The sequence below is a fragment of the Cornus florida genome, unplaced genomic scaffold, assembly GCF_030987335.1.
Source record: "Cornus florida cultivar Cherokee Brave unplaced genomic scaffold, ASM3098733v1 CherokeeBrave_3.0.0_Hap2_Chr11, whole genome shotgun sequence".
Taxonomy (NCBI): Eukaryota; Viridiplantae; Streptophyta; class Magnoliopsida; order Cornales; family Cornaceae; genus Cornus; species Cornus florida.
Genome location: NW_026775581.1, coordinates 97862452 through 97886240, shown reverse-complemented (window position 1 = coordinate 97886240; position 23789 = coordinate 97862452). Strand labels below are relative to the sequence as shown.

The 23789-nt window shown below is 34.7% G+C and overlaps 2 protein-coding genes across 3 annotated transcripts; both read left to right on the top strand.

Moving 5' to 3' along the window:
• Positions 1 to 1568: 1568 nt before the first annotated feature.
• LOC132282525 (MAR-binding filament-like protein 1-1) lies at positions 1569 to 8099 on the top strand. 2 transcript variants are annotated; one of them, XM_059784241.1, is made up of 5 exons: positions 1569 to 1906; positions 3301 to 3399; positions 5085 to 5128; positions 5242 to 5382; positions 6174 to 8099. In XM_059784241.1, exons 1-5 carry the CDS (start codon positions 1618 to 1620, stop codon positions 7941 to 7943), a joined length of 2343 nt encoding a protein of 780 aa, XP_059640224.1. In that variant the 5' UTR covers positions 1569 to 1617; the 3' UTR covers positions 7944 to 8099. The 2 variants fall into 2 exon arrangements, with proteins under 2 accessions (XP_059640224.1, XP_059640225.1); XM_059784242.1 differs by lacking the exon at positions 3301 to 3399.
• A 1459-nt stretch (positions 8100 to 9558) lies between these two features.
• LOC132281640 (uncharacterized) lies at positions 9559 to 10026 on the top strand. Its single transcript, XM_059783328.1, has one exon. It carries the CDS (start codon positions 9559 to 9561, stop codon positions 10024 to 10026), a length of 468 nt encoding a protein of 155 aa, XP_059639311.1.
• Positions 10027 to 23789: the final 13763 nt, after the last annotated feature.

Here is a 23789-nt window from a genome sequence, read left to right as displayed (position 1 = left end):
ATATATTTTTTTATTTATTAAAAAATAAAAACCTAAAATTCCCTTAAGGGTATTTTTTTTGATCAAAATTGTTGACTAGGGGACAATTTGCTACAAAATTTCAAAATACATAGATTTATTTGCACTTTTAAAAATCAAAAATGTTTCTTACATATTTTTTTATACAGCAAGGGTTTTTGTAGCTTTACCAAAGTAAAGCTTTAAGTTCTTGAAGTCAAGTAAAAAAATTTCAAGCCAATCCAAACAATAGAAAAGTTCTCACCAAGTCGGTTTAAAAATCAAATTTCTCTGGAAAAATGATATACTTGACCAGATTGACATACCAAATGGAAAACCTTTTGACATGACAATATACTAAATGGCAGCCTATGAATCGGTTTTTTTTTTTTTTTTTTTTTTTGGGGGGGGCTACTCTTTGTCTTGGCTTGCCAAAGTTACATTTTACTTTTAAGTATGTAAATATTTCTAAAATCATACAAAAATATCTTATTTTCTTTGGATTATTAGGAAAAAAAATTGTAGAGTATATCAATGAATCAATGATAATCGTTAGTTTAACATGTGCGCATAATAACAATGTAATTGGTAAAATAGATGTTCACTTATTTTAAAAGCAAAACAGTTTATTATTAATTTCCTTATCATTTTTCTCTCATTTCTTAAAAAGGAAAATAAAATAATTATTCATAAAAGGGTTTAGAACTCCCTCCCTCGCCCTTTTCTTCTTTTCGTTTCCTTTCTCTCTTTTTTTTAAATAAAACACTATACAAAAATGTTATACAATCCACTTCTCGTGAGTTAACACTTTCAACTCTGGTTCATAGTATCGGTTACGGTTATAGTCACAGTGTAATGTATTCAGACAAAGTTAATGAAAACTGGTCGATACGATTCTTATATCGGACTTAAAAATGGTCACGTATAGGACGATATGGTGAACCATAATCTCAATTGTTAAATTGAAAATGTGACTTTCTCATCTACTCAGCGAGTGATGGAAAACGTTGGTTTTTTCTTTCCATTGTTCAAGTAAACACACAAATGCTCATAATATGATAATACATTCTTATGAGAGCACAAACACTCTCAATCTCTTTTCTAAAAAATAAAAAATTATACCATTTAAATTAATAATCTATTAATTAATTTTATAGGTCTTAGTATAGCATTTTTTTTTCCACTTTTCTTTTCTTTTTTTTCTCCCTTCCCATTCCCTCTCGTATCAAAAGCATAACTACTTTGTTTTTTCTAAATTCAACACCTAATCTGGATATTACTGAAAATGATAAATACCACTTAAAATGACTTAAAATTTGAAGTGACATTGAACATCACTTATCACTATTTACTGAGCACTAAAACTTTAGTAAAAGTTTGAAAAAATATCAAAAATATTTATTTTTTAATTACCATTTAAAAACTTCAGTAATTTTAACTCGTAAAATTTTCTTATGAAAAAAGTTGCAAATTGGTTTTATGATAATTATCCCAACTAAAGAAGGGCATCCGGGTAAAAATACAAGACCGACAATAGAAAACACAAAGCACTGAGAGCAAGAGGAGGTGATTCTTGAGAGTAGCCATTGCCCGTCTCTCACTCAAAATCAGGAAAAAGCTATGGGCTTTGTAATGGGAAGTTCTTGGTTGTTGCACTCTCCCCTCTTCTCTCCTTTTGCTTCTTCTTGTCCTTCACCATTCTCTTCTCAATCTGTTTTCCTCTATTCTTGCACAAGAAATGCAGAAACCAAGAGAAAGAGCAGGACAGCCATGGCGTGTATGCACCATGAGAACCCAAACGACAGAGTTTTCTGCAGAAGGAAAGCGATTCTGCTTGTGGGTATTTCAGTTCTTCCCTTTCTGCAATTAAAGGCTAAAGCTTTTGAAGGCCTGACACCGGATGATTTAGGTATTCTTGTTTCCTTTTGCAAGATTTATGACTTGGACTATGCTGTGGTTAAATATAGGGTCATGTGGTTTAGCTTATTTGAAGGTTTTTGTTTAGAAAATCAATGATTTGGTGAAATGGGTTTCGTTTTCTGTGGCTTCAGATTGTGTTTTCTTCCAAATATTGTTATTGGGTTGGTCCAAATTTGATGGATACCGTTTATTCTTCGTGCATTAGATTAGATAATACGTGTTATTATTGTCACTCGTTCTTGAATAGACACACACATGTAGTGTATGTATCACACATACGCATTAATTCACTATCTCCCATTTGATTATGGTAATTGAACTGAATTGGGTTTGTGATAATGTAGTTCTTGGTTTGGGATGTAGTACGTTCACCTACACTGATATCTTAAATCAAAGTTAATATCAATGAAATTAAGCAGTAATATTTTGTTGATATAGACTTATAGAGTCAGTTCAGTGCTAAATAAAGTAATAAAAGTGTACAACATATTGGAATATTTGATGCGAAAGAAATTTATAAGATAGGAAAATGAATGTTTAAGAACTCAACAACAAACTGGTTCAAACATTTCCATAAGGTTTTCAGTTTTATTCATAGGTATTCCTAACATTTTAAGTCTCAAAAGAGCGCATGACCTTATGCAGACTTAGGATGCGCTTGGCTTCTATGGAAACTTCAATATGAAGAGGTTTCCCTTTCTTTAATTTAATAACAATATTTCTAGAACAAGGGAAGCAAAATTCATGCATGTCTTCTTAGTACTTCTCTAAAATAACCCTGATTTATCATCTCTTTGAATTGAGACAAAATAATGCATATTGGTAAACTCACGGAAACTGTAGCTGACTTCGCCTGCATGATTATTAAGTCCTGGAATTCTAAAGACTCTCCTATATTTTTTAAGATAATGATATATCTAACCATAAAAAATTTGAAGTCAGTTATTTAGTTCCAAATTTCCAATATTATATTCTTGTATTTTGTTAACTATTTGAGTATGTATTGACATATGGGGCAAATTTGCTGCTCCAGTTTTCAATTAGCATCATGTGGTTAGAACACCTTAAAAAGTAGCGTGGAAACTTGTTTTACTTCTCTTGGCTGTGCAAACACTCAAGGAAGCCCTATCCCAACTCAAACACCTATACAACATGTCTAATTGGTATGATAAGTATTAAGCGATAAAAAGTGCAAAACAGCTGGACCTGAGAGAGACCAGTGCTCTCCCCCCCTCGAGGGCATGGAGTTGTTATACTTATTGTCTTGCTTGTTGACATAGTGCAAATGTTGGGGCGGCATGAACTTTATTGTCTCATAAACTTTTTGTTTCCCTTAAGTATTATTTTTCTTTTTCCCTGAATTAATGAAATAGAGTATTGCAGGGGTGTTCGTAGTTTTTAGAGGCTCAAGGCGCACTAAGGCGCCTATGGTCTTTTGGAGCCTAAGTGCAAGGCGCAAATTAAGGCGCAAGCTTGATCGAAGTAAGGTGCATGTGTAATAATAATGCATATTAATTACAAGTATGCAACAAAATGAGGAATTTTTTCCGCATATCAATTCAATGGATTAGCTAAATCAACATACATATGTCTTTTCTACTTGCACATGAATTCAATAAATGTACAATTGGAACAATTAAAGATATGCGACGCAAATAATATAAAAAATCTCTACATATTGTATTTTTGATATTTGCTCAAAAATCCTTTCATATGCATATGCATTAACAAAATTAAATGTGATTACAAAATCTTAAACAATAAAAAACTATAATCATGCAAACTTTAAACATATATTGTAACTATGATATATTCAAAATCAATTACTATCTGCAATTAATGTAAGTAGTGAACCATAAATTTATGAATTTTGTCAAATACTTCATAAGGTTAAACCAATATGATCCATTAAATATGACCATGCTATGATATAGAACATTTTAATTTAGTAGTCATTAAATAAAAATGAATATTACCTGAAAGAATGATTGAAAAATAAAATGGCGTGCCTTTTTTGAAACTGGAGCCTGCTAAAAAGCACAAGCCAGAAGAGGGCTTTATGTGAACCTGATTGAAAGGGCCTGGTCTTACTTGGTTGAGGCACTCTAGCTAAGCCTGTGGCATTTTTGGAGGCTTGGCAGGAATGTTAATGCTGCTCAGATTGTGTCTTGATGTTTTCTCCTAAAATTGCCATCCCCATATTGTACAGTAGGTATTTCAGAGAAGCTAAGGTGTTGAATCTTTTCCCAAAGTAAGATTCTACTCAAAAGCCTAAATTGTGGGATAACATTTTCTTCTTGTCTGAATTAGCGGCAAGAGACTTTTACAATAAGTAATCTTCGTAGTGATTAAAGGTCTTTACAGTGAGGTAAAATGTAGCAGTAGATAAACAGGATGGGATGGGGTGGGGTCGGAGAGTGGGGGACGTGAATCTACCAAGAATAGGAAAGCATTATACTGAAAAAAGAGTAAGGTTGGCAACGCTTTCATTTTATGATTTGAAGAGTATTTATTATAGAGGAACACTTAACTTTTATGAAGAAAGGAAACATAGCTATAACCACAAAAAGGAGAAAAAGAAAGAAAGCGATGTAGTTATTGAAGTCATATTTTCTATAACTTTTCCAGATATCAAAGCAAATATTGGTGTATATTCTTAACTGATTTTAAGTGCATTTTGGCTGCGTTCCCTGTTTGAAAGCCTCTAATACAATCTTACTAACCAAAAAAAAAAAAGTGCATTTTTATTGGTTGAACTTTTATGCTTTAGCATTTTGTCCATCTACACATCTAGAATAAATGGATACCTTCACTTTCCGATACATGTTGATACTTAATACTAGGAGTAGAATAAATGGATACCTTCACTTTCCGATACATGTTGATACTTAATACTAGGAGTAGTTACAGAATCAGAGTATATTTGCATGGTATACTTGTGCAATCGTGGGCTCTTGATTATGCTCGTCTGTCATCTTCCTAATACCAAAAGAGTCTATTAATAAAATGGTCCAGTGACAATGTAGGTTGTAGTTTTATATCTTTTTGTCCCATTATCTCACATGTACGGTGAAGTTTTATTTATGTACCCCTTCTGCAGTCAAATTGTTTTATATCCTCTTTCTTTACTTCATTATCGTTTAAATTTTTTATTAATTTTATTCCAGAAGCACCTAAAGTAAGGATACCAGAGGACAACCAAAAGGCAGAGGTCTGTGTCTCTACAAAATCATAAAAGAACCGGGAATTGATGGATTTTATAGTTCTTATGGTTGTAAATGCCTGCCAACTTGAATTTTCTGAAATGAATTGTTTTTCTGCCAGAAAGCACATCAAGAAGATTCATCACCAAATCCATTCCTTTCTCTTTTTAGTGCACTTGGAATATTCAGTTCTGGGGTGTTAGGTGCACTCTATGCATTGACTCGGAAGGAAAAGATAGCTACTAAAGCGGCGATGGAATCTGTAAGCCAACTCTGTTTTCACTTATAAATAAGCAAGCCCCTCCCTGGCCTTGCTGCTTTTTCTGTTTTTTTGGTTTAGAGGACATATATTTTCAATTACACATCAGATCATTTAAAGAAAATACTTCAAAGGGGCATTTGAGGGCTGTTGTCTGGTTTAGCGGTTTGGCGCTTGAACATCAATACCATAGCTGCAATTTTGTGCCTCCGAGCAGTCACTTTGTGAAATTTCAAATGTTAGGTTTGTCTTGAGTCCTCCCTTTTTAGGACTAGTGGGACCATACTTGGTAATGTCCCTTTACCTAAAAGGGGTGTTTTCCTTTTTGTGTTACATGCATAAAGCTCACTTTTTTTGGATGAGAGTGCTAGAATGTTTTTGAAAGTAAATACCACTTGGTGATGTGCTTCATGTTTTGCATGTACTTGAATTGCTTTGAGTCGAGTATTCTGTGGAGAGTACGAGGCTGTTAGAACCTACGTATTTGGCTCCAAATACTTCAAAATTTAAGGAAAATCTTACTCATCAGAAAGGTCATAGTTTTGCACATTTTTTATGTGACTCTTTTCTAACCAGATGAAGCTAAAGGAAGTTCGGAAAGGAAAATTTTTCCACATTGAGCTTGTACCTGAAAGCTCAAAAACTTAATGGCATCATCACCTTCTTTTTTTATTATTTCTTTTATTTTATTTTGGTTCCTGTTCTCTTTAAATATTTTTTTTGGAGGTCTGTTTCCTGAATGTGTTTTAAAATGAGCTGTCTGTTTTAATCTGTATCTTTTGGTTAATCCACAGATAAAGACCAAATTAAAGGAAAAGGAAGCTGAGATTATTTCACTGGAGAAGAACTTTGAATCAAAGTTATTGAATGAACAGGAGGAACGTAACAAGCTACTTAGGAAAGCAAGGGAAGAACAGCAGTCTTTGATGAACCAATTAAAGTCAGCAAATAGTACAATAACAGGCCTAGGACAAGAACTGCAGAGAGAGAAAAGATTGATTGAAGATCTTAAAATCCAAATAGATGGTCTTGAAAGTAACCTCTCAGAGGCTGCAGAAGATAAGAAGGAACTTGAAGTAAAACTGAAGGAGAAGCTTGACACAATAGGGTTCTTGGAAGAAAAGATTAACTTGCTCAGTTTGGAGATCAGGGACAAGGAAGACAATGTTCATAAACTCAGCTCTGCACTTGTTGATAAAGAATCAGAGTTTGAGAAGTTGAAAATCACCTATGAGCAGATTAAGGATGAACTAGAGGGAACAAAGTCAGAAATCAAAGGGCTAAAAATTGAACTACTTAAAAATGAAAAAGAACTAGAATTGAAGAATGCTGCTGTCGATGATTTAAATATGCAAGTTAGTTCTTTAATTGTAGAGAGAGATGACTGTAACAAGAAACTTGATGTCATTCAAAAGGAATACAGCAATCTGAAGATCTCTTCAGAAAATAAGGCAGCTTTGGTTGCTAAGCTCTTGGGAGAAAGAGAACACGAACTTCAACAGCTTAAAGAACAGCTTCAACTTACTTTGAAGGAGTTGAGCACAAACCAAGCAGTGGTTGCTGATTTGTCCCAAGAAAGGGATGATCTGAGGAAAAGGATGGATATTGAACTGAACAATGTGAAGAATCTGAAACATGAGCTCGAAGTTACACAGGATACTCTTGGGAAATCAAGAAATGAGGTTTCTGATGTAAAAAAGCAACTACAGCAGTCCAGAAATTTATGCTCAGAACTCAAGTCTGAAGTTACTAAGGTCCGGGCAGAGTTTGCAGAAGCTAAGAATGTACTACAGAGGAGGCTTGATGAGGCAAAAGAAAAAGGTAAAGAGCTAGCAGGCCAACTAGCATCAACAATGGAGGTTTTGAAGAATACAAAAAATGAGCTGCAAACTGTGTCCCATGAGTTGGCAGCTGCTGCAGAAAATCGTGATAGCTTACAGAAGGAATTGGTTGATGTCCATAAGAAAGCAGAACATGCATCCCACGATTTAAAAGAAGAAAAAAAGGTTGTTTCTTCCTTGAACAAAGAGTTAGAAGTTATGGAGGATCAAATTTTGAAAGACAAGGAGTCACGAAAAACCCTTGAAATAGATTTAGAAGATGCTATCAAATCACTGGATGAGATGAACCGAAGTGCATTGATACTTACAAGGGATCTTGAGGTGGCTAATTCTCAGATTTCTAGGCTTGAAGAAGAGAAAGAAGTACTTCATAGGACCCTTGCTGACCAAAAACAAGCTTCTCAAGAGGCCCGAGAAAGCATGGAAGATGCACATGACCTTGTGATGAGGCTCGGTAAGGAAAGAGGAAATTTGGAGAAGAGAGCAAAGAAACTGGAGGAGGAATTGGCATCTGCAAAAGGTGAAATTTTGCGGCTTAGGAGTCAAAGAAATTCATCAAAAGCAACAGTAAATGATGTGCATCAAGGGAAAGAAAGAAATTCATCAAAAGGAATTGTAAATGATAAGCATCAGGGGAAAGGTCAATCTCAAGGGAATGCTGCAGTTACTGTGAAGAAAACTAGGAGGAGAAAAAGTGGCCCTCAACAAGAAAAATCTTTATAGACTCTCTAAATTTCTATAGATTTACCCTTGTAGAATTCATTTGTTTATTGTTCTTGCTCTTTGATCTTTGCTGACTTATTTTTCACCATAGTAATGGTGGTGTTGTATAAAAGTGACAGAGAGAAATGGGAAAATTAAGGAAGTGGTTTTGTATTAGTTTGTGTTAATGTTTATCCATTCTCAGCTCAGGTATCTACGTTAAAGCTTTCCTTCTCATGCAGGGATTTTAATTCACTAAAATGGGTGAATATGCATTGTGGTGAATCCAGAATTGCTAAATTTGTCTGGAAAATATTCTCCTATTAGTTCTTTCTGATTTAGTTTACCAAAACAAAGAAATTCTCAAAAGGTTAACACATTTTTGCTTATGAAAATTTTGTCCTATTTCATTATGCTTTGACAATGGGGAAGATGAGAAATTGTGTTTGTTATGAAATGTTTGAAGGAAAGGAAAAGAAAAAGAAAAGAAAAGGAAGGATTTGGAGGATCACGAATATTAGCCTTTTTTCATTTTTCAAAAAAAGGGTGAAAATGGAAGGAAAGAAAATAAACGCTTGTATTTTTAATAAAATTTTACAAATACTAAATTTACCCTTGTTTTTAGAAAAGACAAAATAAATATGATTACTATCTTTTCTTTTTATTAATCTAATGGAGATAAATAGTTAAAACTTAACACTATCATCTTCTTTCTTTCATTCTTTCTTTTCATTTCTTTTCTCTTCTAAATAATATTATCATTTCCGAACATAGTCTTAAGAATGCGAAGAAAAAGAAAAAACTAAACACAGTTAAAAAATCATTACGGAAAAACCAAATTTCCAAGAATAGGCGCTCACACACACACACACACAAAGTCATTACGTGAACACCAAATTTCAAATAATATGCGCTCACACACACAAATACATATTGTTATTTCGAAAGTGATTTCTCTCTTAGGAATTAGAAACCCTAAAAATAAAAAATAATTTTTAAAAAAAAAAATCGTGGAAATTGTATACTAGAATTGTAATTAATAATTAAGTAAGTTTATGTAAACTATAAAATCTCACAAAGCTTGCATATATCAAACATTTTCCCCCTTTTTGTAATAAATATACTTTTTTCTGACAAATAAATCACATATATATATTTTTTTAAATCGATCCCCCACAACTTGAACCCTGAAGGGGAGTACAATCGTTGGTGCTAATAAATATGGAAAATTAATTTTGGGCCGAATTCGACCGAATTAGAAAGTAGTAATTTGACAACAGAGGAAATGGAATTAATCAAGAACTTTTAAATCCAATCCCCTGTGCTTACGGTCACTCAGTGATATGCTTGATATAAAAAACTGACGATAACAAGTTTAACTGTATTGGGGTTTTAATATATGGTTTGAAACTATAAACTATAGATAAGTATTGAAAAACAAAAATATATCCCAAACTAATCTCTTATAGTTTATCACTAAATACAAGAGATAATCATAAATAAATAAAAAGGAACATCTCCCAATCAAATTGTAACATAGCATATATATATATATAACATATATCATCAGTTCATAGTTTCATTTATTATATATCATCAAAGTAGATCGCGCGAGTATTGAGAGAGTGTTGCAGCCATGAAGAAAACAAGTTGCGCCACAGTCTTCTTCTATTTGGCTTGCATGGCCTTGTTTGTTTCTCATGGTTTAGCCAGTACCGACAAGCCCAAACCATTATCATCTTCTAAATATCCCCAAGTATGGCCTTACCTTCATCTCCCTCACTTTCCAAAGTTTCCGCCGCGGGTACCCGGCTACGGAGGGGCTCTGCCACCGCTGCCACCCCACAAAGCTCTACCGCCGGCAGCAGTGGACGCCATCAAGTGTTGGTCAGATATACACAACATAAAAGGGTGTGTGTATGAGATCTTCTCAGCTTTCTATACTCACAATCTCGATCTTACTCCCCAATGTTGCAAGCCACTGACACAACTCACTCACGACTGCTCTACCGAAGTGTTTGGACACTTTCACAACCCACTCTTCATTCTTGCACTCACTGAGCATTGCCAAGCTGCAGCAGCACCTTCTCCTCAACATTATTAATGTGATTAATTTTATTTATTTATTTATTTTCTCTGTTAGATAGGTTTTTTTTTTTTTTTTTTTTTTGACTTTATAATAAAATAGAAGAAAAAAATATTCTTCTATATATGTTTTTAGTTAAGTTTAGGACACTTTTTGTTCTTCTTTTTAAGAATTGTTGAGGAATATCAGACCAGCTTGTTCTGTTTTTGTTTTTTATATTATGTTAAGATACAAGGAGTTATGGTTGTTAATTGGTGGTGTTAATTTTATTTGTTTAAACGTTTTCTCTATGTTGATATGTTGATTTTTGATCTTTGCATGGATAGACATTTTGATGGTCGCAGTATTGCAATGGATTTTGCCCAAATTTAGTGAATATGAATTTTTACATATGTTCGTTTTTTGTCCTTCGAATGTAAATTTATTTGAAAAAAAAAATTCAAGTAAAATATCACCAAAAAAATAAAAAAAATATTTTAGGAGCCTACGGGAATCTTGGGCAACACAACCATTAAAACTATTTAATTCAATGAGATTGTCACCAATCAAAATCATGGTAAGAACTTAATTGAATTAACCAACAAAAACATCAACATCAGACATCATTAATATTTGTTATCATTAATATTTCAATTAAGAAAATGATGAGGGTTTTGGTTACCATCTTTCTCTTTATTGTTTATTTGTCTCAACTTTGGCCTTTGACTTACCTCCACTTCCATGGATATCATCACTACCCATAACCACCAAATTAAGGTTGAATTTTTAATTTTATTATTATTATTTCTGTGTAGTTTACATCTTTGCGGGTTAATATTCATTAGTTGAGTGTATATATATGTATATATATATATATAGGTTTTGTTTACAGAGTTATATGAATAGCCGGTTAAATAAGATTATTTTGCATACTTGTAGATATATGCTTCCGAAAGTTGAATTCCCAAGGATCAAGATCAGCACATAACCACCATATATTTTTCCAAAAACTGGAAAATTAAATATAAACAATCCAATTGCAATATTTGATATAGCTCAAAATAATTCTCCTCTCTCTCTATATATATATTTATGCAAATTATGAATAAACTTAAATCAGATGGCTATGACGTGCAGAATCATATATGCATGGTTTAATCATGAGGTTCAGATTATTTTTTTTATTTTTATTTTTTTCCTTCAAGTTCATGTGCAGACTAGCTTAGTGAGGTTAAAGAAAATGGAAAGGGAAAAGAAGGAAAACAATTAATACACCGTGTTCTTTAAAAATGAGGAATAAAGATCTTGCTTTCTTTCTCATGCTTAAATGAGATTTAATAAATTTAGAAATTAGTGAAAGAAGATATATAGCAGATAAAGAAACAGAAAATGGAACCGAAATGTGAGATTAGATTTATTTATTTTTCCTCAAAATTATGTGTACTATAACACAATTCATTAGATCATAACAAAGAGTGCTATGCATGCAGATCATATTATCTATAATGTATAGAAATTGTGGATTATTATCTTAGAAGATACACACAATGAGTCTTATAGTGGCTCAAACACCCTATACAAGGTTATGATAACCAAATAAAAAAATATATAATCATATCCAAAAGCTAGTTGTTATTCAATTAAAGTCACTAACCTAACCTTAATTATAAAAACCTAATCAACTTGATTGTTGGAGGTAAACCGTGAGAGTTCCAACAATGACGAAAAGAGCTTCAATAACCATTCTTTTCTTTATTAATTGTTTTTTTTTTTTTTTTTTTTTTTTTTTTTTTTTTTTTTTTGTTAAATTCTTTATTAATTGTTTGCATCTCTCAATCCTTTGCCTTTCAAATAGACTTGCCTCCATTGCCTCCACTCCCTAATCTACCACCACTCCCTAATCCACCTCCACTTCCATGGGTGCCAAGAACTCCACCATCGCCGCCATCTAATGACAAATCACCACCACAACCACCACCATTGAGGCCGGCACAACCTGTTCCAAAAGTGGATCCTAAAGAATGTAAGACACACAAGGTTGTGTGAACGAGATAATCAACTCCCCCTTGAGACCACATATTCAAATCGGCCCAGCTTGTTGCAAGGCTATCAAGCAAGTTTCTGATGATTGCTTCGACAACACATTCAGACAGTACAATAACCCAAGTAACAATCAATTCATCAAGGATTTGTGTCAGCATGCATGATCCGCATATCTATAAACCTCTCTATTTTTATATAAATATATATTGATTAGTGGTATGTGATTTGTTTGTTATATAGTTTAGATTAGATCTTTATAGTTAATTATTATATTAGGATTGTTTTTCTTTTCAGCTTTATGTTATATTTGGTTGGAGGGATGGATGAGATGAGAGGTGGATGAGGCTTTTCATGTTTGGTTGGAGGGAAGGGAAGAGAGGGAGGAAGCAAGGAGGGATGCATCCCTCCTCTCTTCATATTTTTCTATCCGACCAATTTTGGGAGGGAAGGGAGTTCAGAGAAAATAAATAACTACCGACAATATACAATTTCCAATTTGAATCTTTTCAAAAAAATTCAAATGGACATCTATTTTTTATTATTTTATACAGTGAGGATACATTGGTAAAGAAAATATAAAAAATCTCTTTCCCTTCCTTTCAACCAAACAAAAAAAAGTATTACCCCATTCATCTTTTCTACTATCCTTTCCATTCAACCAAACAAAAAATGGAAGAAACACCTTCCGTTACCTGGAGATTTCTCATCCATCCATCCCCTATTTCTTCCATCCATTTTTTCTTCCCTCCAACCAAATGAAGGTTCAGTTTACATGCAGGGGTTAGTTATGATAGTATAGATAGGTTCAAGAAGATTAATTCAAGTGATTTATTCATATAGTGGATGTGAATATATATTGTATTCTTGCAATTATCATATGAAATCAATAATGATGAATGTGTGGCCTCAATTTTTCAATCACGAAACGCGAGCACATAAGCAATTCAATCACAACATTTCATATGTATGACCTGAAATAAATGGCTACGAAATTATAATCGGACCTTGTCAAATTTTATCCATATATGCATGGACGAATGGTTTCTTTTGTAATTCTTGCTTGAATGAATTATGCATGGACCAACAACAACAACAACAACCCAAAAAAATAATAATAATAATAATAATAATAATAATAGAGGGGAAGCAAATTTTCTATTATTCCATTACAATCTCATGCTTACTCCAAGTTTCTTATAATATTAATATACAAAGCCACTAATGATGGTGTAAATTTTTTTTATCTCCAACCATTCACATCATTAATGTGTAAAATTGTTGTGTATTTTACACCACACCCACATATATCCCCTATATTAGTAAAAATTATGTGGGGAGGCATGAAACTTTTTGGGAATATATTTTTATACACAAAAATATATACACAAGTTAGAGAAAATATACACCATGTGGCTACCTGTGTCAAATATAACCCATATACACAACTGATTTTAAAATAGAAGGTAATTAACTATTTGAAAAGTTGTAATCCATTTTTTAGGTTTCATCTTAATATAGTATTTTTGTTTGACGATTAAAGTTTCAATCACAGTGTATATCAAATAGTATATGTGTTTTATATATACATCACATTGCATCTCTCAAAGACATAGATAATTAATATTGCATCTCCGTAATTAGATATTCATTTGTTTATTACTATAATGATCAAAACTAATGATAACAAGAAGAGAGAAAAAAATTGCAAAACATTGAAAAATTGAAAAATATTACAATTTTTGTTCTAGATTTTGTACCAATCAAATTCTTATATTGGAGAAATATGAAAGTTGTGAAAACGAAAAAGAAGATGATACAGTTATGAAAACTGAAAAGATAAGGAAATTGAAATTTTATAATAACACGTCATGTTTTTATCTCTGTCGATTTTAATTTGGGTATTAAATTCGTCGATAATCTTAATATTTAAATATTAGGGTTACAATTTATTTTATTAGCTTAACTTTTGATTAACATAGTATTATAGCATAGCAACGCCTGATTCAAATCTCACCTCTTTAAGTCATTAGATTGCAACAAAGAGTCTTTGTGTACTCACACGCGCGCACACATATGACTCCACTTAAGCTCGAACTTCTAACATTTTCTGTGGGGGCCAAGTGTTACAAGTGAAACTTGTCCCATACCGGATTTGGATGGGGGTTGAAGTGTGTATAAATGGGTGGGTATGCAGCACTACCCAATAATTCGAGCTTTTGGGTAAATGGGCAAGCGCCCACCCGTTACAGTTGGTATCAAAGTCAGACTCAATCCTTAATTCGGTGTCACGCCAAGCGCCCGGCCCGGAAGGCGTCCGGGTCTGCCTCCGGATAGGCAAGGTGGTCCGACTGCAACGAGGGCGTTGCGTGGGTTCGGGTGGGGGAGAATGTTACAAGTGAAATTTATCCCACATCGGATTTGGATAGGGGTTGAAGCGTGTATAAATGGGTGGGTATGCAGCACTACCCAGTAGTTCGAACTTTTTGGTAAATGGACAAACGCCCAACCGTTACACCAAGTTTGTACCCATTGGGCCATTGGCATACCATCAATTAATAGGGCAGCAATGAAAATTTATTGTGCTTATTTTATTATTAAAGGAATATATACAGTGTAAGTATACCAAAGGCATGATTTATAATTTTTTGATATATATACCAAAACTCACACAGCTAGTTTTAATTATTTTGTTTCGCAAAACTCACACAGCTAGTTTTTTTTGGCAAAATATATATATCATTTCACGAACTCTAATCTCTTTACCTACATTAATCAAATACAAATTTAAAGCAAATTGAATACATATTTAATTAACTTTAATTATGCACATTTGATAATGAAATATAAATATTAAAGTAAATAAAGAGGGAGCTCCAATTGAAAGAAAACACCACTAAACCAACTGCTAAAGATTTTTTTTGATTTCAATAGCTGTTGTGGCTGAATAATACTAGTGACGAACAATACTTATCTACTAATAAACCACCAGTAGACCATTCCTACTCACCAAATTTGAAATGAATCCACCACATAGCCTACGTAGGGGCAGGGTGGTTGAAATTTCATTGTGCTATTTTGTTATCATTAAAAGGATATGTAAAGTGTAAGTATACAAAAGCCATGTATATAGAGATTATTTCACCAACCAATAACCATCTATGCCTGTAGTCCAAGTGATGTTTTCTTTACCTTTTAACGTGAAAAGGCTCGAATTTCTACGATCAATATGAGTTTATCATTATATGTTTGTTTGCTTTTAATTTTTAATTTTTTTAAGAAAATAAATGAGTATATACGATAGTGTTCAATTGCTTTCTAGTGAAAAAAAAAAAAGTATACTCACTTTTAATTATAGTTTTGAAATTAAATCTAACGGCAATGAGCTAATTAGTTTTTTTTTTTCTCTATTTTAACAAAAAAAAACAAAATTTCCAACGCAAGAAAATATACTAATAGGCAAGTCAAATACATTGCTCCACTACAGCATCCATCAAAATAGGAGGAAAAAAATCAAAAAATTCAGCATCAACCTTCCACATAGCATACTTTGCTAGATTATGAACAGCTGTGTTGGCATCCCTGGGAACAAACTTAACAGCAAACCCATTTGAATGTTTCAGCCACATCTGGACATCCTTAATCAACTGCATCAAAGCGATTGGACATACCTGAGTCCTATTAACTTTGTCCACCACCTGTTTAGCATCAGACTCAAAAATAACCTGTGACAACAATCGCTCCCTTACCTTAAGCATTGCCTGCCTCAACACAAATGCTTCCCCAACTATGGGATCAGAGAAAAACTTCGAGTAGAATATAGTAGCAAAAATTACCAACCCTTTATGGTCTCTAATCACCAGACCACCAGCAACTTCATTAGAGAAGGTGTTAACTGCTGTATCAACGTTAGCCTTTAAACATCCCACATTCAACGGCAACCAATGTTGGAAATTATATATTTTATGTGACATTTAAGATATAACAAACCTTATACTAATATGTCATGAGATAATTAACAATATGCTAAAAAATCATTAGTTAAATATGCAACTCTATATTTAATTAAATATGCAAAATAAATTAATAAAATCATAATAATCAATAAAGAACCTGGACCGAGGCTAGTATTGGATACTATATCCTTAAGACAGATTCGCCCCGCTATGGTGCTAACGGACTCAGTGGCGTCTATCTCCCAGGATACAACGGTCTACATCCACCAGTAGCAGCAATACAAACTCGTGGATACGGCGAACCTTCTCTGTGTAATACTCTCTCTGACTCAAAAATGCATCTATACTATATAAATGCTGAATTGGGTGCAATCCGAATCAAATGGTTCGGACCAATCTTAATATGGCTCAATGAAATTGGATTAGGGTCTAAGTGGTTCGGACCACTTAACCTATGGTTTGAACCCACTTGGGTTGGATTCAAGTCTAGAGAGGGAGATAGAAGAAGATGAAATAAATGAACAACTTGCAAATGATCCAAAATGAGGTATTTATAGAAACAGAAATGCCTTTTCGGATTGGGTGTATCTCTTCATTATTGGACACAACCATTGTAATAGGTTTCAATGGTTCATATGGTGTCTGTTCACCACTAGACACATCTATTCCAATAGGTTGCAGTGGTTCACATGGTGTCTGTTCACCAATAGACACATCCATTCCAATAGGTTGCAATGTGCCTTTTCGAGTGGGTGCAACCATGGGTTATGATGGTTTGGAAAAAGGTGTAACCCTTTGAAAAAACTAAAAAATGGTTTTTTTTTAATTTAAAAGATGTACCGTTTAGAAAAACTAAAATATGGTTTTTTAATTTAAAAGGTGTAACCTTTTAGAAAAACTAAAAAGTAGTTTTTTTTTTAATTCAAAAAACTAATCACCCAAAAAACCCACCCATTTGTGAAACCCATTTAAATAAGCCTAACCTAAAATTAGGCCCAATCCAAAATTCCAAAAAAGAATAATCTGGATTTTACAATTAGGCACAAGTCCAATCCCAAATCCTAAACTCAGCTTATTTAAATTTCAATTTGTTTCAACATTTTTTTCATGTGGGACAAACACTTCCCACATTTTGCATACCCATTTAAGCTTATCAAAACACCACACTTTGGAGCTAATTTCTTATTCACCCGGAAACGGATTTAAGAAAGTAAATATACCACGTTCATCTCCTTACGGAGAGAAAAACGCTCGTCTGGAGATCCGCAAAAAATTATTAGCGGAATTTATTCCAAATCTCATCCAAAGTTCATGTTTTTAATGCCCCCGTTTCCAATAATCCCCCACATGAATTGAAATTTGCGTAAAATGTAAAAGATGATCATGCAGACACTAGAGAGAGTATAGTCGAAAAGTTACTGCATCAGGATAGGTGGCTTTTGGCTTTGAACCTTCCCTAGTGTATTGCTATCGAATTTACTGGCTAACCAGTGAACGTGATGTCTTGAACTGTTCAGCCGTTTATGTAAACCAAGACAATAACAAACACACAGTAGCTTTCCTCACAAAGTTGGTTCTTATTGTTGTGTTCATTGTGGCCCTGAACAAGTCCTGGTATTCAATGAGTGCTCTAGAAAACTTAGCCTTTATAGTTCTCATAGAAACGGCCCCACTTCACACTCATATAGGTGACTTCTTATTAAGAGTATCCTACCATACCCCACTTGAATTTTCAAGGTATAAGAGTCATTAAAAGCGTAGCTTATCCTGATCATCGCTGTAGGTAACACTGTCTCATCATAGAAATGGGTAGAAGATTTATATCTTCTCAATGCTTCTGGTGAGTCACTCAGAATTTTTGTTGTCCCTTTAAACCTAGATCTTGGGATCTCCAGTCAGCTAGGTTGGGTTTCCATTAAGGTGACTCGTTAGCTTTCGGCTTTAAACCCCATTCCCCTCGATGAACTGTACAATTGCTCTCTAGTACAACCTTCAATTTTATATGTGGCCACAATGTTGTGTTTAAAAATATTAAACTCTGCAGAGATTTCTCCAAGTGAGAGCAACTGTATACTTTGTGCCCTAAAATTGCTTATTGTTAGCAATATCATTTTCTTTAGTGGCACAGGTATAGACTTACTTTGAATTGTCCTCTATGTGAAGTCTATTGACTTCCCTATTTGATTTATTCAAAGTTTCTAACTTTGAGTTATATTAAGAACATAGAACTACACCTTTAATATAAAAGACATATCCACTATTGGATTTAAAGTCTTTAATTTCTCATATCCAGATTGCATCACTGTTACACCTCCAATTTAGTTAGATACCTCGATCTATGCAATATTGGATTTAGGGTGTATCTCAACTACCTAATTTATTGTTTTTCAGTGATCCGATCCTGAATTGAAAATGTGCAATTAAACACAGTTATTAAGATACCTTGCAATCTCAACCAATGATATACTTTGACTAGTATTTATATTTGAGATTTACATCTACAAAAGTTAGTTAGGCTTTTGTAACACCCCCACATTTTCCACGCATAAGTTGATCAGGCTTATACACGAAAAACGAGGGATATCAAAAACAATTGGCAATATACAAGCATGGAATACAAAATGATGATAATAAAAGAATTTAGACCGGAAAGGAACACTAAATAATACAACATCCATCCATCCTTTATTTAATACAGTACTTCATTACAACTTGGAAATCCTATGTCAGGGATCCCTAAATATAACCCTGAGAGTTCAACGTCAAAAGTAAATAAAAACTGAAACTGAAATACTACATAAAACTTCTACCCTGCACTGGATCGTAGGAGTAGATGAGTTCGGATGATGGTCCCACACTGCTAACCTCAGCCTTGAAACGGATACTGACCGTATCCTGAAATAACAACAATGGTGGGTCAACCCCACGAGCAAGTCCTCCCTACTATGACCCAAATCAGAGAATCAAATAAATTAATCATTATGAATCGGATGAGTGCTATATCTGTATACATCCTACGGGAACTATCCGATGTATAACATGACCTCAACCAGAATAGACGGTGATCACTTAGACTCACACTAGGTGGTCAAGTGTCGCCTTTCCCTACCCGGGAAATCAGCTATTATACATGGTGTACGGTACTGACAACACAGACTATAACGAACTACACAGTGATAACACCTCGCAAAGTACTGATGAATATACTGAGCATATAAATTAGGCAACACATGCCAACAATATTAATAAATGTACCGAGAATGTCAATTTAGGCAACACATGCCAATAATATTAATAAATATACCGAGTATGTCAATTAGGCAACACATGCCAATAATATTAAACCACATACCCCGACAGCCACACATCTGTCTATCGCAACGAATGCATAAGGTATAAATGAGTCTAAACTTATTAGTCAGCTCACATGGTTCTATATGGCAACACATCCATATAATATAAATGCGACATAATAAACAGTCCATTTATTCCCTGAAATGCACACAGCATAATAATCATGGTTTATATACGATTAACAGTATAAATATTCCATAATATATAATGGGTTATTTATATGAAGAAAACCAAGCACTAATTAATTTAACATTAATGGTTATTACAGTTTAATAAAATAATACCATTAATAGTCGTTAAATCAATTACATATGTTTACTAGCGATTCGCACTTTAACTGATACAATTAATATTTAGAAATATTAATCGGACAATTATAATAATTAACGAGAAATAAAATAATAATATAATGTCCCGTTAATTCCAAAAATGCCAACCCGAGGCCCCAAAATGTATAGTGAAGGTCCTGGTAATGACAAAACAGTCCCTAGGGGTATTCTGGACTTTTCCAGCAGCCGCAGAGGCCCTTCACGCGCCCCCACGCGCCTCCCAGAGCTCCCCACACGCGCCGCCAAGCTTTCCCACTCTCCCACGCGCGTCTGGCGTCAGCCACGCGCGCACACGCGCTCCCACGCGCGTTTGGAGAGTCCCACGCGCGCGCACGCGCTGCCACGCGCGCGTTGTTGGCTTCCTGCTGACGTGGCGTTCTCCGGTTGGTTGGCTGCATCATCCTTCCTACATGCGCGCCACACCGGATCATCTCACCCTATCTTCCCTCCATCCAACGCCCACAGATCCGGGTGTACCGCGGTATCATGGACCGCGATGCACCGGATCAATCAGACTCCACTAATGGCCAGGATGCGCGCGTACACCCTTCTATGGTGCGCCGCGTTGCACCGGATCACTCCGGTCGTCTCCCCCACTGCCGGCGACCGGAAAACTCGCCGGAAGGTCGCCGGAAATTGCAGAAAATGCCCGGAAAAATCTAGAAAATTCTAGAAAAATCCCTAAAGTCTTATTTAATTATTTTTAGCCATTATTAATTTCATAGGACATTAAATAAATATATACCATCCTATATAATTAAAATTCCATTAATTTGAATAAAATAAAATTAATAATTTATTAACCTCTAAACCTTGGCTCTATGCATAAAACTAAACTAAACAATTAATTTATTAATTCAAAGGGGAAAAGTAGATAATAACTTGCCTTTTTGGATTTAAAATAAATCCGCCGGTCTGCGCGTAGTCGGGTAAAATTGCCTACACCGGTCCAAGCTTCTTTCTCTTTCTCCTTTCCTTTCACTCTTATAAAATAGCTCTCTAGAACTTATACTTTGCTTCTAACTCCCTTTATTTTTTTTTCTAAGGCAAGCTAGTTAATTTATACACAAAATATATAATATAAATATTACAAATATCTAATTTATAATAACTTCTCACCCATTTCTCATATTCCTACCTATATGGCTTTAATTCCAACCATAACCATTGATGCAATCCTATCCTAATCTCTAATTTCATCATGACTTTGGTTTAATACTATTTTTATTATTATAAATATTATTATTATTATTACTTAATAAACTTTTATAATAATTATTATTATTATTATATTATTATTATTATTATTATTATTAAACTAATATAATTATTATTATTACAAAATAATACATTATATCATCATAATACTATATAACACAAATATAATACTTTAATTAACTAATAATGATTAATTTAAGCATAACCAACAAATGAAATTATTATTAATAATACATGCATAATTAAATGAATAAATTTACTATTTTAACATACACAATTAATTTACATGCACAATTAAATGAACTTAATATAATAATGTAGTATGCACAAATAAATAAAATTAATTAACCTAACACAAGATTAATTTAAATACATTCTTTAAAATTACGGGGTATTACATTCTCCCCCCCTAATAAAGGAATTTCGTCCCCGAAATTCACTACATACCTGTAGTAAAAAGTTCTGGATACTTGGCACGGATAATATCTTCCCGTTCCCAAGTAGACTCTGTAGCACTATGATGACTCCACTGTACACGTACTAATGGAATAGTCTTCGTGCGCAGTATCTGATTCCTACGATCGAGAATACAGTAAGGTTGTTCCAAATAGGTTGCATCAGGTTGCAACTCAATCTCACCCACATCAATGTGTTGATATCGATCTTCGTCCCGTAGAAATTTTCGCAGCATAGATACATGAAAAACATTATGTACCCTATGAAGATTATCTGGTAGAGCCAGACGATAAGCTACTGCCCCAATCCGATCTGTAATCATAAAAGGACCCACAAAACGAGGCGATAACTTACCCTTTGACCCAAACCGCATTACTCCCTTCATGGGAGAAACCTTAAGCAAAACCTGATCACCAACCTTAAACTCCAAAGCACGAGTTCGACGGTCAGCATAACTTTTCTGTCTGCTTTGAGCTGTACGCATCCGATCCCTAATAATAACGATCTTTTCTGACGTGTCCTTAATAAATTCAGGACCCAAAAAGCTGTTCTCACCAACTCCAAGCCAACAGACAGGAGACCTACACGGTCTGCCGTACAAAGCCTCAAATGGTGCCATACCAATAGTTTTCTGATAACTATTGTTATAAGCAAACTCTGAAAGCGGCAAATATTCCTCCCAATTGCCCTTAAAATCAAGAACACATGCCCGCAACATGTCTTCTAAAATCTGATTAACTCGCTCAGTCTGTCCATCTGTTTGAGGATGATAAGCAGTGCTAAGATATAGTTCTGTACCCAAAGCCTGCTGAAAGCTCCTCCAAAATCCTGATACAAACTTCGGATCTCTATCTGATACGATGGACAATGGTACACCGTGAAGTTTCACCATTTCTGCAATATACAGCTTAGCATACTGTTCTGACGTAAAGTTTGAACGAACAGGCAGAAAGTGAGCGGACTTGGTCAATCTATCAACAATGACCCAAATAGAGTTGTGATTATGCTGTGAAGTAGGTAATCCCTCTATAAAGTCCATGGAAATACTTTCCCATTTCCACTCTGGTATGGGAAGTGGCTGTAACGATCCTGGCGGTCTCTGATGATCAATCTTAATCATCTGACAGGTGCTACATTTAGAGACAAAGATAGCTATATCTCTTTTCATGCCGGCCCACCAAAACTGGCGTTTCATGTCCTGATACATCTTGTCTCCCCCTGGATGTACAGAGAACTGAGAAGTGTGTGTCTCTCTCATCACAACATTTCTCAAATTATCAGCTGAAGGCACAATTAAACGTCCCTTGTACCTCAATCCTCCATCAGTCCCTATAGAATAAAAAGGAACATCTCCGGAGGCTAACTCCGAAACCCGATCAATACACTGTTGATCTGAGAGTTGCGCTTGAATGACCTGATGAATGATAGAAGGAGTTACTACCACACATGCCATAAAAGCGTCTGCTAACTCATCAACAGTCTTCAAAGCATCCCACTCTGTTGTAAACAAAGCTGAAAGGCTGACATAGGGTCGGCGGCTGAGTGCGTCTGCTACAACATTCGCCTTCCCTGGATGATACTGAATAGAGAAATGATAGTCTTTCACGAACTCCAACCATCTGCGCTGTCTCATATTCAGTTCCCTCTGTGTGAACAAATACTGTAGACTCTTATGATCGCTAAACAATCGAAAAGTCTCCCCCAAAAGATAATGTCTCCAAATACGCAAGGCAAAAACCACTGCGGCGAGCTCTAGGTCGTGAGTCGGGTAATTAAGCTCATGAGGCTTAAGCTTCCTAGACCCATAAGAAACTGGTCGCTCTTCTTGCATCAACACACAACCCAAACCCTTCAGAGAAGCGTCAGTAAATACTAAATACTCGATTCCACTCTGAGGTGTGGCTAAGACAGGTGCAGAAGTTAACTTACTCTTCAATTCAGCAAAAGCAGTCTGACAAGAATCATCCCATACAAATGGTACATTCTTCTTAGTCAGATGAGTAAGTGGACCCGCAATTTTGGAAAATCCCTGGATGAACCGGCGATAATACCCCGCTAATCCCAGAAAACTGCGAATCTCTGTCGGTGAGGTAGGCTGTCCCCACTCCATAACGGCCGCAACCTTGGCTGGATCTACTGCTAACCCTTCTTCTGACACTACATGTCCCAGAAATTTGACCTCTTTCTGCCAAAATTCACACTTCTCAAACTTCGCAAACAACTGATGTTCTCGAAGTGTCTGCAATACTGTGCGTAAATGTCTGGCATGGTCCTTCTCCGACTTGGAGTAAACCAGAATATCATCAATGAAAACAATGACAAACTGATCTAAGTATTCTCTGAATACTCTATTCATCAAGTCCATAAAGACAGCTGGAGCGTTCGTTAAACCGAAAGGCATAACACGAAACTCATAAGATCCGTACCTCGTGAGAAATGCTGTCTTTGG